The sequence below is a fragment of the Carya illinoinensis genome, chromosome 1 (genome assembly GCF_018687715.1).
Source record: "Carya illinoinensis cultivar Pawnee chromosome 1, C.illinoinensisPawnee_v1, whole genome shotgun sequence".
NCBI lineage: Eukaryota > Viridiplantae > Streptophyta > Magnoliopsida > Fagales > Juglandaceae > Carya > Carya illinoinensis.
The window spans coordinates 234,354-246,585 of record NC_056752.1 but is presented as its reverse complement, the minus strand read 5'-3'; the positions used below and the strand labels follow the sequence as shown (position 1 = coordinate 246,585).

At 34.5% G+C, this 12,232-nt stretch overlaps 1 protein-coding gene across 1 annotated transcript; it reads right to left on the bottom strand.

Moving 5' to 3' along the window:
- Window positions 1-399: 399 nt before the first annotated feature.
- Window positions 400-6,503, bottom strand: LOC122304053 (pectin acetylesterase 12-like). Its single transcript, XM_043116091.1, has 12 exons — window positions 5,829-6,503; window positions 5,161-5,243; window positions 4,407-4,536; window positions 4,230-4,303; window positions 3,723-3,809; window positions 3,514-3,638; window positions 3,351-3,411; window positions 2,417-2,470; window positions 2,231-2,308; window positions 1,986-2,091; window positions 1,726-1,871; window positions 400-875 (listed from the first exon to the last, which is right to left on the bottom strand). Exons 1-12 carry the CDS (start codon window positions 6,028-6,030, stop codon window positions 768-770), a joined length of 1,254 nt encoding a protein of 417 aa, XP_042972025.1. The 5' UTR covers window positions 6,031-6,503; the 3' UTR covers window positions 400-767.
- Between the last annotated feature and the right edge of the window lie 5,729 nt (window positions 6,504-12,232).

Sequence of the window (12,232 nt, the reverse complement as noted above, 5' to 3'; positions counted from 1 at the left end):
TTCTTCCGTTGTTAATGTTGAATCCAATCCTCGTAGCCCCTATTTTTTCACAACTGCTGATCATCCTGGTGTTCTTTTAGTTAGTGAGAAATTAACTACCAACAATTATCATTCATGGTCGCATTCTATGTCTCTTTTTTAAAGCACGCAATAAGCTAGGTTTTGTTGATGGTTCCACTTCTGTTCCACACAAGGATGATCCTCTATTTTCTCCTTGGAACAAATATTGTGGACCTTTGTAGTCAAGCAAACGCCCTGGTTAAGTCCATCCTCGACGATCATGTAAATATATTGACAAACATCTTAATGACTCTCTCTCTCTCTCTCTCTCTCATGAAAAGTTCAATTTTTTACAGCTTCGGAAAACTCAAATGACGTAAAAACAAATGGTCTTCGATGTTGGCAATAACCCACTTCTGAATCTAAATAAGTCCAATACTTCAGGTAAACAACTGATCAGTTAAGGACATGGATTCAGCAATGCCAGTAGCATACGCATATGCAGCCACTCTAATGGCACTTTGAAAATTAAATATTACAAGGACAAATAAACTGGTAATTAATATAAACTCCATTTACCATGACATTGTGTATCACTGCGCCAGGCATTGAATATATTTGCACTTCTTAGAAACCTTTATTTTTTCTTCTCCTTTTTGTCATCTAACAAATTCAATTTAGTTGCTGGGTTCTTTCAAATATCAAATGGAAATAAATAGTTCCCCGAGAAAATCACCACGTGAGTCTACCGATCAGTAAAACTTGGCTCATCTGAAAACCAGATGGTGGCAACTCTTGTCACAAGGGTAAGGACAGTCAATTGCTTTCACGCTTTCTCGGTTGTAATACCAATCTGCCACAGCCAGTGCAATCGCCTACATGTTGGCATAATATAATGTTAGGAACTTCAAAACTAGGGTATATAATAAATCCATGTACTAGAACAGAGGAACAGATTTCAAAACGCAAGCACGCAGCAAAGTATAAGGTCTTACTACCGGCAAGAATAACCAAATCGGGAGTGACTTTTATATAGTAAGCCTATAAAAGACTAAAGAACCCACATGAGAGGCACAGGGAAAGCAGTTCAAGTTTGTCTGGTTTCTTGAAATAGTTATGCAGGTGATTTTGACTTAATGCATGGACATGTGTTCATATATAAAACTCTAAACATTATCAGCCAGAACTTGGCTTCTAAAATTGTGAGCAATCCTTCCATGCCATAAATTTCAGGTTCATAAAGAAGTCGCACCTTTGCTATTTATACTTTACTAACAGAAATGATGCATCATTTCCCATTGCCTCTTAAGGACGTTGAGTATGATTACTCTCATTTCTATACCTCTTGGTTATTGACATTTTTTTTATAAGCACTATAATAAGACCATTAACAAAACAGGTCTTAAGGCTATTGAAGCATAAAGGCATTTCATTTATTTTCTTGAGGATGAGTTCCCAGCTACAAGCATCAAGACATCTAGGGAATCTTGGCAAGGTAAATGTAATTTGGGCATTGTGATTCATCCAACACCACCTAGAAAATGCTTGAAAATAGATTATCATGTCAAACAATGTAGACCTCTTTATATAACTAAGAACATCCAAGTGTGTATGTGCAGTAACTCATATGTACACCCAAATTTAATGGTCAGGAGACAAATTATTATTGGAGATGTATGGCAATGCTGTGACAAAGCTAAATATAATCACTTGTGCCAGATATACCTTCTTTCCAATAACTGGAGAATTACCAGAAAACCACGTATCCTGCCTCTCTGTTTGGCAGTGAGCAAAACATGAATTTATAAACAACCCATTTTCTTTAGAAATTGAAAAGTGTTTTATTGCCATCAGCATTTCATTCCGGAACCCTGCTCCATGAAACAAAGAAATGATTTAGTAAGAATATTGAATTTAGTGATCATGTTTCCAATCCAATATGAAACCAGGAGCTCAAGCTAGTGATTTCTCATATATGGAAGCACCTTGCAGAAATAGGATCTGTGCTCGAGTACATTTGTCGTGATTTAATCTACAGTCATGCCAATAGCCTGAGGGATCCGCAGATGGTGGAGCTAAACTTGATTGGACCTGATTCCAAGTGAAAACTTTGTCAATTCATGTAGTTTGCAAAAACTGAAGACCTTCCATTGCTACTAAAAGTGAAACATCATTTATGAATTAGGTATATTCAGATGAATCAACAGTATCATTATAAATGAAGAATTACCTGCCATGAATCATATGCTGTATTGAGAATAAAAAGTGGGGTTTTAATGTTTCCAATTAAGTTCTGAGGGAAGAAGCACTGAGAAGGTAAAAAGGGGAAATGGTGAAGTCAGTTTGAGAGTAAACACCAGTATTCTTCTAATCCTTTCAAATGAGCCATATGCCTGAGAAAATCAAGAGAGATTACCGAAGTTGGATCAAGGTTGTCAGTGCATATTTGTGTCATATTATTCCGCACTCCCTGTAATAATTATACAAATTAAGCATGCATTACAATCATGTCACATGTTCCAAGCTTGTATGAGAAAGATTAGTCAAATAGTACATCTGGCCTTCATTCTCTAAGACAGACACTAATGCCATTAGGCACTGAAGCATAACATAATGTTTACATCCTAGTTATCATGTTTGACAGAATCCTTGGTTAGATTATAGTGAATCCAGAAAGGAAAATTAAAAAGGAAGAAGTGCAGGAACACGGTACATCTTCCAAAAAATTTTAGCACACAATGCAGGCCACCATACTATAATTTCTTATTGAGATAATCAACAGAAAGTGGTCACGACAAAAACAATTGAAAGAAAAACAGTTGTGTCCACTGCAAATCATCAATAGAGCTTGATAATGATTGCTTTATTGGCAAGAAGTATGATGATAACTCTTCCTAGATTATTGAGTAAGTATGATATATGTTTGAAATGTAACGACCTAGGAAAGCCTAACACTATATCTTTGGGGGGTAATGAATGATCACTTGATGAATGGGACCCCATACTGTATGGGAGGAGTTGTTGACAGTTATAAAACTATAGTGATTCCAGCGAAGTTACAATAATAGCAATGACTAGTTCTTTTGGAGTAGAAGCCCAGACGAGTCTTGGGCTTTCCTTATGTCACTACATGAACAGACTCTTATATTCACTCAATGAACATCATATGATAAAATCCATGTCTAATAGTGGGCTAATTTTGAATCTTAGGCCTGTCTTTCCGATTTCAAACTTTGTTAATGAAGAGCTTGTTCTCCAGTCATTGATCCACATGTCAATTAGGAATGAAGTTTGAACTATGGAAATATGTAGAAGATGCAAAGTCGCATAGTTTAAAATCAACACAGTACCTGTAAACCCACCACACCACCAAAAAAGTTCCTGAGGGTGCGCCCACCAGATACGTCAGCCCTGCAGGACCATCAATAAAAGTTGAATGTATTAATAACTAAATTAAGGAACATATATAGCATTATTGCTGGAGCTACAGGAGCATGAAGTGAAAGTATTTACGCATCAAGAAACATTCCAGCATCACTTAGGCATTTCACTTTAGTAGTTTCTGGAAATAAACCTCGAAACTCATCACAGTGTAAAATAGATGCCAGACCCCCAGCAGAGCACCCAGAAAGAAGAGCCTGGAGCACTAATCATTAAATGGGAAAAGAGATTGTGAAGGAAAAGGGATTGAAAAGAAAACAAAATAATGATGAATACTAAACCTGGTTAGCAGAGTGCATTCCCTTTGACAGTAACTCTTCCATTGCAGCCAACCATATTCGTTGTCCCCTAAATTGCAGCTGTGCAGCCTAACAAGCAGAATGCTCTATGTTAACAGATGTTGAACACAGATAAATAAAAAGAATTAGGGTTCAACCCTGCACTTTTAGAAGCACATATTTATCTTCAATCAAGTCATTTAGATTGTCAATCCACTTGATCACATCGTTGGGTAAATTAGCATAACAATTGTCACTGTTCTCTTTCTTCTAGTCTCATTTTTATGAAAACATAACTTGTGTGTTTCTGTAGCTATAGCTATTTTACTGATATAGGATGAAGGAACACTATATTAATCATGAAAAGAAAAAGTTAGAAAGGTTCATGGAGCACCTTCATACAAATTTCCCCGATATCGAAGGATTCTTTTGTAAATTATATATTCATGACAGAGAATTAGATATGATATTTCATGGAAACATTAAATTGAAAAAATTACTTCTACCAACCTTATTCTCACCATCCCCAGCGAAAGATGCACCATCACAGTAACGAAGTTTTACTCTGTTCCAGTTGAAAAAATCTGAAACCTCAGAAGAACGAGATAACAATCAAGATCAGGCAGAAAAAGCAGAAAAGAGATAGGCAGACTCAGTTCATGATATTCTAAAGTTTCGAGAGGAAACCAGGATTTTCTTCAGCTTTATTGCTCAATATCCCTGTAAATGCTATCTCCTTTTCCATGTATGTTGAGGATCCACGTTGAGTTTTTTTGCGGTAAACACAAGTTCTAATGTTATTACACCATCCACCTCCCTGCCACAAGATATTTGAATAAGTTAAGCCCTCAATTAAGAATATTTGAATAAGGTGTTGCGATCATAACCAAAAACTGGGATAATCGACTAGTGATAGTGATGATGATAACAATAATAATAGCAGCAAGAACAACAAAATAATGTTAAAAGGACAGTAAATCTTAGAGATTCAGAGAGCTGTCATCTGAGAAATTTCAGTCAGAACATGATATTGGTACAGTGAAAGGCCTTGAACCATATTAGAGACACAACAAGCAACATATAGAGCTGAAATATTTAAGGAATGAGGAATCTTCTTGTGTTTTAAAGATGAGATATCTTACTTTTCTAAAACCATTGAGTAGCCAGAAGTATACACAATAGCTGTATGGGAACGAAAATACCAAGAAGAAGAAACAGTGAAACACAAATAAAAATTCTTACAGAAGCAGTAAAATTGCGTGATAGTTGTGCTTACATTAACCAAATGCTTATATTGGCCAGATTTTAATATATTCTTATAGTGAAGATTCCAAGGGAGAAACATATGAAAACAGATAGATTTATCTTAGGCAAGGAATATGACACAACAACTCTACATAATGTATGAAATTATGCCATTTCAAGTGTATCCCACACAAACCTCTAATTGAATAAGCCAACTATTTGCTCCAGACCCATGCCCACGATGCCAATGGTATCCGGGTAATGTTCCATCCAAACAGACTGAGAATGAAAATATCATGTAGTATATTACGTAAAAATGAGAGAAAAATCTTAACAGGCAATAATAAGTATCATGACTACTCTTTACGGATGAATTCGAAAAGGGATAAGAATTACAATTAAGATAGCCTGTAGGGGGATTGAGAATGATCTAAAGATAGATACTTCTGTTTGTGTGTGTGTGTGACTGAGTGTGTGTCTGTGTGCGTGGAAGAGAGATGGAAAGGTTGATAACCTAGTCAAATAGTCGAATTGAACAATTAACATAGCTTTCCTTGAATGTCCATACAAGCAACAATGATAACCGCATTATGATAAATTTACAGTACAGATATATTTCACTCGGAGCAGCTAGATAACAATGGGAAAAATGGTTGGATGGCAGAGAATGACAAATAGGTAATAATATATTTGTATAAAGATCACCACTAGCCAAGTATAATTTCAGTAGAAGGTACAAGTGGGAAATTTAAACACATAAAAATAAATCTCCACATCTAATTCAAGCACACTACCAGATTTGTAATGTAATTTAAGGAAAAAGAGTGAGATATTAGAATACAAACAAGAAAAAGAAAAATCTACCTGCTCCTTTTGCACCAGCACCTTGAATGAGGGTAAGTCCTACCATCAAAGCATTGGGAACTTTCGTAGCTTTCGAGACTCTATAAGCCTCCGTTTCAAACATAGACATTGCTGTTTCATTGAGATTATACCCCTCAAACCCATCCACCCAGTTGCTAAAAAAAATTCCGATTGCAATACCAACCCACAAAAGCTTCACCATGGCTACTAGCTCCCCTATATTCCAATCTCTCTACCACTCAAATCCTATAAAAGAAATCGGAGGATACAAAAAATGCAAGCCACAGATAGTACCTGCCTACGGTCCGTAGCGACTATTTATCTAATCACCTTCTAGCTGCATTCGGAAACTTTCTTTCTGTATACAGCATTAAAGATCAGAAAGCATTCATTACAAGATCTTCCCCCATCAAATCCTGAAGCCTAAATATGGGAGTCCACATCTAATAAAACCTGGAAGGAATGTGGGCTGTTTACGGAGAGAGAGAGAGAGAGAGAGAGAGAGATAGACAGACAGACAGACAGAGAGACCCTGTTCTTGCAAAGAAGAGTGTTTGCCGGGCTTTTTTAAGGTTGCATCATGTATGACACTTGGGGCACGTTTGGAATCTCGTCTACGTTTAAGATTTACGAAGAGAGAAGCTATAAATGGCCAGCACAAATTAGAAGTCTGTGTGAAACGATCTAGTACCGCTTGATCTGAACGAAAAAACATGATCAACTAGGATATACATCATGTGACGGGTCCACTTAATTATATAATTGGTTTCCAGTTTTCTTTTCGCTTTAGCTTTCCCATTTATTACAACAACTAGTATCCTGTGTGGTTGCCTTTATGGAGCCTGGTTGAAACCCGTGACTGAGATGTTTACAGCTGTGCTTACCTTTTCTCGTTGAATATCCAATAATCACTGAGAATTTTGATCATAGTATTGGTGTAGTTTATACATTGGGATGAGATGAGATAATTTTTTTAATTAAAAATTAAATATTTTTTATGAAAATCGAATAAAATATTATTATATTGTTATAATATTATTTTTAATATTATTTATTTTAAAATTTAAAAAAGTGAAATTATTTATTATATTTTATATAAAAATTTAAAAAAATTATAATGATAAAATATGATAAGATAAAACAATTTCTTCATGTTGGTCGTCAAGGGAATGAGGCTGCTCATCTTCTTGCTAGACATGCTTATTTTATTGGTGATATTTTGCAATGGTGGTATTCATGTCCATAATTTATTTAGTCTTGAGTTCATTTAGATGCTACCATATAACTATGTAGGGTTGGATTCTGCTTCTTCTTTATGAATGAAATTATGTTTTTATTATAAAAAAAAAAGACTAATTAAATAGGTCATAAGAGAAATGCTATTTTGTCTATTTATTTTGATACCTCATTTTGACATCTCATGCATTTTGATTTTTTATTAATTTATTAATTAATAATTAAAGAAGTGATTATAGTGTTTTGATATTTTTTTTATATTTTAAAAAAAATGTTTTAGAACGATAAAAAAATTTAAATTTTTTTAAAAAAAAATGATCAAATAATTTTACACTAACAATGGGATGAAGCGGTCATGTATAGGCAGCAGAGTAACGGAACTCCAAGTCATAATATTGATTAAGGAGTAAACTGTACCGATAAAGTATACAGACAAGTATACTTGGAAGTGTTTTTTGTTAAAAATATTTGCGTGTATTTATTTTGTAGTATTTATAAAAGAGAAAATGTTTGGCCACCGAGAGTTTCTATTGATTTGATTTTTTAAAAAAAATAGTTAAAGAAGTGTTTTTTAATGAATTTATAATAATTTTTAAATATTTAAAGTAATTTAAAAAAAATGCTTAAAAAACATACAAAAAAAAAAAAATTATAAAATGCAACTTATCGGTAGAATTCTTAGGGCCAACTCTTGGTGGCGCTTTCCTTTACTCAACATTCCGATCAAACTCCGACTCATCATTCTTTTTCTTTTTATCTTCCCCATTTTCCTCCCTTCTGGATATCAGTTGATCTGTCAAACACTTGATCATTTGTCTTATAAAGTACTGAACCTAACCCAAGGATCATATATTATTATATATTAGGAATTCAAAGCAACATCAACTGCTCGTTCGGTCTCTGTTATCTCTTTAACCTCCCCTAACTCAGGTCTGCTCGACTCCCGAGGGGGAAGTTTAGGCCTAGTTTGTTTTTAGAGATGAGATGAGATGAGATGAGATGAGTTGAGATAAGCTAAATAAAATATTATTAGAATAAATAAAATAATATTAGAATATATTATTTTTATATTAGAATTTGAAAAAGTTGTATTGGGATTTGAAAAAGTTGTATTGAGATTTAAAAAAGTTATATTGAGATTTTATTTTGTATGGAAATTTGAAAAAATTGTAATGATTAAGATGAGATGAGATGAGAGTTTTGTGAAAACGAACAAGGCCTAATCTCTTGCTCCCCTCTCTCTCTACCGTTTTTAGCGGTCCTTTTTCTTTTTTTCATTTTTTTGATTTTTCAGGCCAATAAGGGAGGATTACCGTGTAATAGTTCGTTAGAAATTTAACGGTAAAATTTCTATTGATTTTAAGAATCTCGTGAAAACCCTATAAGTTTTCATGAATCTATTAATCGTATAGTAAACGTTATTACTCACTGTGGTATCCAGGAGTGTGTTTTTGATTATTGGAGATAGTTAGAAAGTTTTATTTGGACACATGGAAAGATTTTAGCCACCTTACTCTTCCAAGTCTACTCCACATTTAGAAAATATCTTAAGCTAATTTTTGTAGATATTATTGAATAGAATATTATGAGATAATATTTTATAGATATTTTGGATAGGAGAAAACTACACTCAACTCTCAACTCCAGCCTTATCATCTTCCTTATCTCGTCCATAAGTATCTCCAGCCATCACCCACGAACTTATCTTCATTTACACGTTCCTTTAAAAGAATATCAAACACTTTCTCTTGGACAGTTTTTAGGAGTTCTTTTGCACGCCCATTTCGAAGTTTTTGTAAGTGTCTTATCATAAAGTATCATTCATATAAGTTGTTCCTTTTTTAGTCTAGTTTACATGTATATCTTATTTGTCCCATTTGAAGATCATTTGGTCAGTCAAATATTACGTAAACTATAGAAAGGTCATTCTAGGAGATAAACTGGAGAATATGTTATAGTTTGGAGTTTTTGACCAAGCTAATGAATAGATATTGGTCCGAAATTTTTATGGAGTATTTTTAACATCTATATATATGACTATTGGTTGAGGATTTTTGCATGATTAAAGGTTTTGATGAAAGATTTTCTTAGATTTAGAAACTTAGAAACTAGAAGAAGAAAAACGGTTTCTGTTTTGAGAAAGTTTAACTCTTTGGTGGTCTAAACCTATTCTAATGACTTTGATAATTTTATTGGAGGATCCTAAGCATCTTATATACATGTTATATTATTATTTTGAAGATATTTGATGTTAGTTTCAAAGATATAAAATTTTATGCAAAGAGATATTCAAATAAACTAAAGTGTGGATGTTCTTGGCTAAATTTATGTTTTGGTTAATTTCTAACCATGTGATCTTGAATTAGAAGCTTATATATGTTTTAGGACATCTTTTTAAACCATGTGATGGTTTGGTTTGAAGATCACATATTTATAAGTCATAGATCAAAAAAGTTGATCAAAACAAGTTAGAAAACAAAAATCAATGGAAAATGCATATGAGAATTTCGACCCTATGGAGTTTTAATATTTGTGATTAGTTTTAAATTTTTCTAAATTACATGAGGTATGTAAATTTTGGTGACATTTGGAGTTAGTATGCAAAATCCTTAAGTTATGGGTAAAACGATCATTTTCCTACATGCACAGAGTAAAATGAAAATTTTACTCTTTAAGTTAATATTTTTCATATTTTAATTTATTAGTGATTTAATGCTAACTTTTAGAATCACTAATTACAGTTCCTCGTGATCGCGCTTAAGGTTTTATAAGAAATGCGGAGATCGAGGTAAGTTAGCTTTTAACTTACTAGCAGTCTACTGTGTATGTGTGCTAAGTAAAGGAACTACAGTGTGTGTATGTATGTTATCATATATGTCATGCCATGCCAAGTTATCACGTAATTGTCTATTATACAGAATTTATTCTGTCATCAATTTATCTGTTACATAATATATTCTGTCATGTATTAATGTACATTACAAGTATGTCATGTTAAATATGTTGTCTATTATATGTTATGCCATGTTACGGAATGTTTCTATCCCAAGTTGGTCATGTATTTCAATTTATGTTCAAATCACGTTATGTTACGTCAGGGCTTCAGTCCTTTCGTATTCCAGTCACGTTTTATCTTGAGTACATTCAGTTTGTGTAGAATACATGGAGCCACAACAACTGTGGAGTATGTATTTAACTGCATTGTGATGTGTAGAATATATGGGGCCACAACAACTGTGGAGTATGTATTTACACGTAGAATACATGGGGCCACAATAACTATGGAGTATGTATTTTTCATGTTAAATCAAGTTTGCGTAGAATACATGGGGCAACAACAATTACGGAGTATGTATTTACACGTAGAATACATGGGGCCACAACAACTGTGGAGTATGTATTTTTCATGTTAATTCGAGTTTCAAAGCAAGTTCATGCTAAGTCAAGTTTCAGATCAAGTTCATGTCAAGTCAAGTTCAGTTCATGTTTCAATTTAAGTTATGTCAATTATGCTATGTTGTACGCTAAGTTATACTTTAATTACTTATGAATTTGATTATGCATTTATGTTTTTACTGTCATCCATGCATCATTAGCCTGCGTGGAAGTTTTTTGTTAACTTGCTGAGATTTGTAATCAAATCTCACTGTGGTAGTCCCAACTACCATTCCCCCCGAATGGTAGATCTTGTTACAGGACCTGAAGGAGGATCAGGAGTTGACCAACTCGACACAGTCGACCGAACGACGGTGCGTCGTTAATGTTAATATAGTAGTTAAATTACTACTTGTACGATGGAGTTGCATCTCCAGTACTTTTGGATCATAACTATTTTGGACTAGTGCTGTGATCTTAGTTATTCAATGGATCTTTATATATGAAGTATGTTTTAAGTATTTGGGATATTTTCAATTTGATACATAGTATTGCTAAAAAAAAAAAATTATCCGCTGTGAATATTGCATAATGTTAGATGCATGTTAGAAATATTGTATCTTATATATCATGAACGGGGGCAGGTAACCTTGTGTTGCATGTCTCGACGCTTGAAATGTTCGTCCGATCCCAAACAGAATTTGGGGGCGTCACAGGGTGGTATCAGAGCAATATGTCTCTGGACAGTAAATCCACATGTCCTTAGGAAATGCACCAAATATTAGATTTGAAATTTAGTCGTCATTAGGTTTGAATTTCTTAAAGGTATGAGAGGTATTATGTGGTTGTAATACGTATACTTGTGTGTTACAGGAAGGGACAAATGACTCGTGGTAGAATACCTCAAAACCTTGAAGATGCTATCAATCAGGAGAATCATAATTCCCCGATGGATGGAGGATTAGCTGAAGCTGTGCGTATGCTGACTAATGTGCTTAGACATCAGCAATAGCAACAAGTGAACGTACCTAGACCCAAAGTTAGGGGTTGTCCATATGAGAAGTTTATGATTTACCGTTATCCAAATTTTTTTGGTAATGAAGGGCCACTGAGAGCCGAGAAATGGATTATAGATCTCGAGAGAACGTACGAGATTTGTGGATGTCTTGAGGACCAAAAGGTTCTATATGCTGGATCCCTATTCCAAAGAGAAGCTGGAATATGGTGGGATACACGTAGGCAACTTCTAGTTAGGGAACTAGGTAGTATGGCTGCATTGTCTTGGGAGAGGTTCAAGGAAGAGTTTGACAACAGATTCTTCCCAGACTCTATCAAACAATTGAAAGCTCTGGAGTTTGCGTCCTTAACACAAGGTAGTTTGACTGTAGAGCAGTATGCTGCTAAATTCATGGCATTGGGAAGGTTTGCACCATACTTGATTTCAACTCAAAAGATGCAGGCACAAAAGTTTCAAGCAGGACTTCTGCCTAGAATCCGAAGTCAAGTAGCTTGTCTTAGAATAGAGAATTACCAAGAGTTAGTAAATGTAGCGGCGATAGCAGAGGCTGAGCAGAAGGAATTGGCGATCCAGAACATGACCGATCGAAAGAGGGCCATGCCATTTACTACAAGCAGTAGTGCTGAGAAAAAGAGGCATTTTTCTAGTCCGGAGAAAGGCAAGGGAATAATGATAGGAGGACAGAAGCCGTCATTTTATTCACCATGTCCTAAGTGTGGTAAGCTTCATCCTGGAGAATGTTACAGGGGATATGGAGTCTGTTACCGATGCGGAA

What these genes read in the sequence shown, in the direction of transcription:
- LOC122304053 (XM_043116091.1), bottom strand. Translation starts at nt 6,030, where the DNA reads ATGGTGAAGCTTTTGTGGGTTGGTATTGCAATCGGAATTTTTTTTAGC. An exon ending in GAATGCACTCTGCTAACCAG is followed by an intron (nt 3,639 to 3,722) that starts GTTTAGTATTCA and finishes TTAGTGCTCCAG; the next exon opens with GCTCTTCTTTCTGGGTGCTC. An exon ending in ACAACCTTGATCCAACTTCG is followed by an intron (nt 2,309 to 2,416) that starts GTAATCTCTCTT and finishes TTACCTTCTCAG; the next exon opens with TGCTTCTTCCCTCAGAACTT.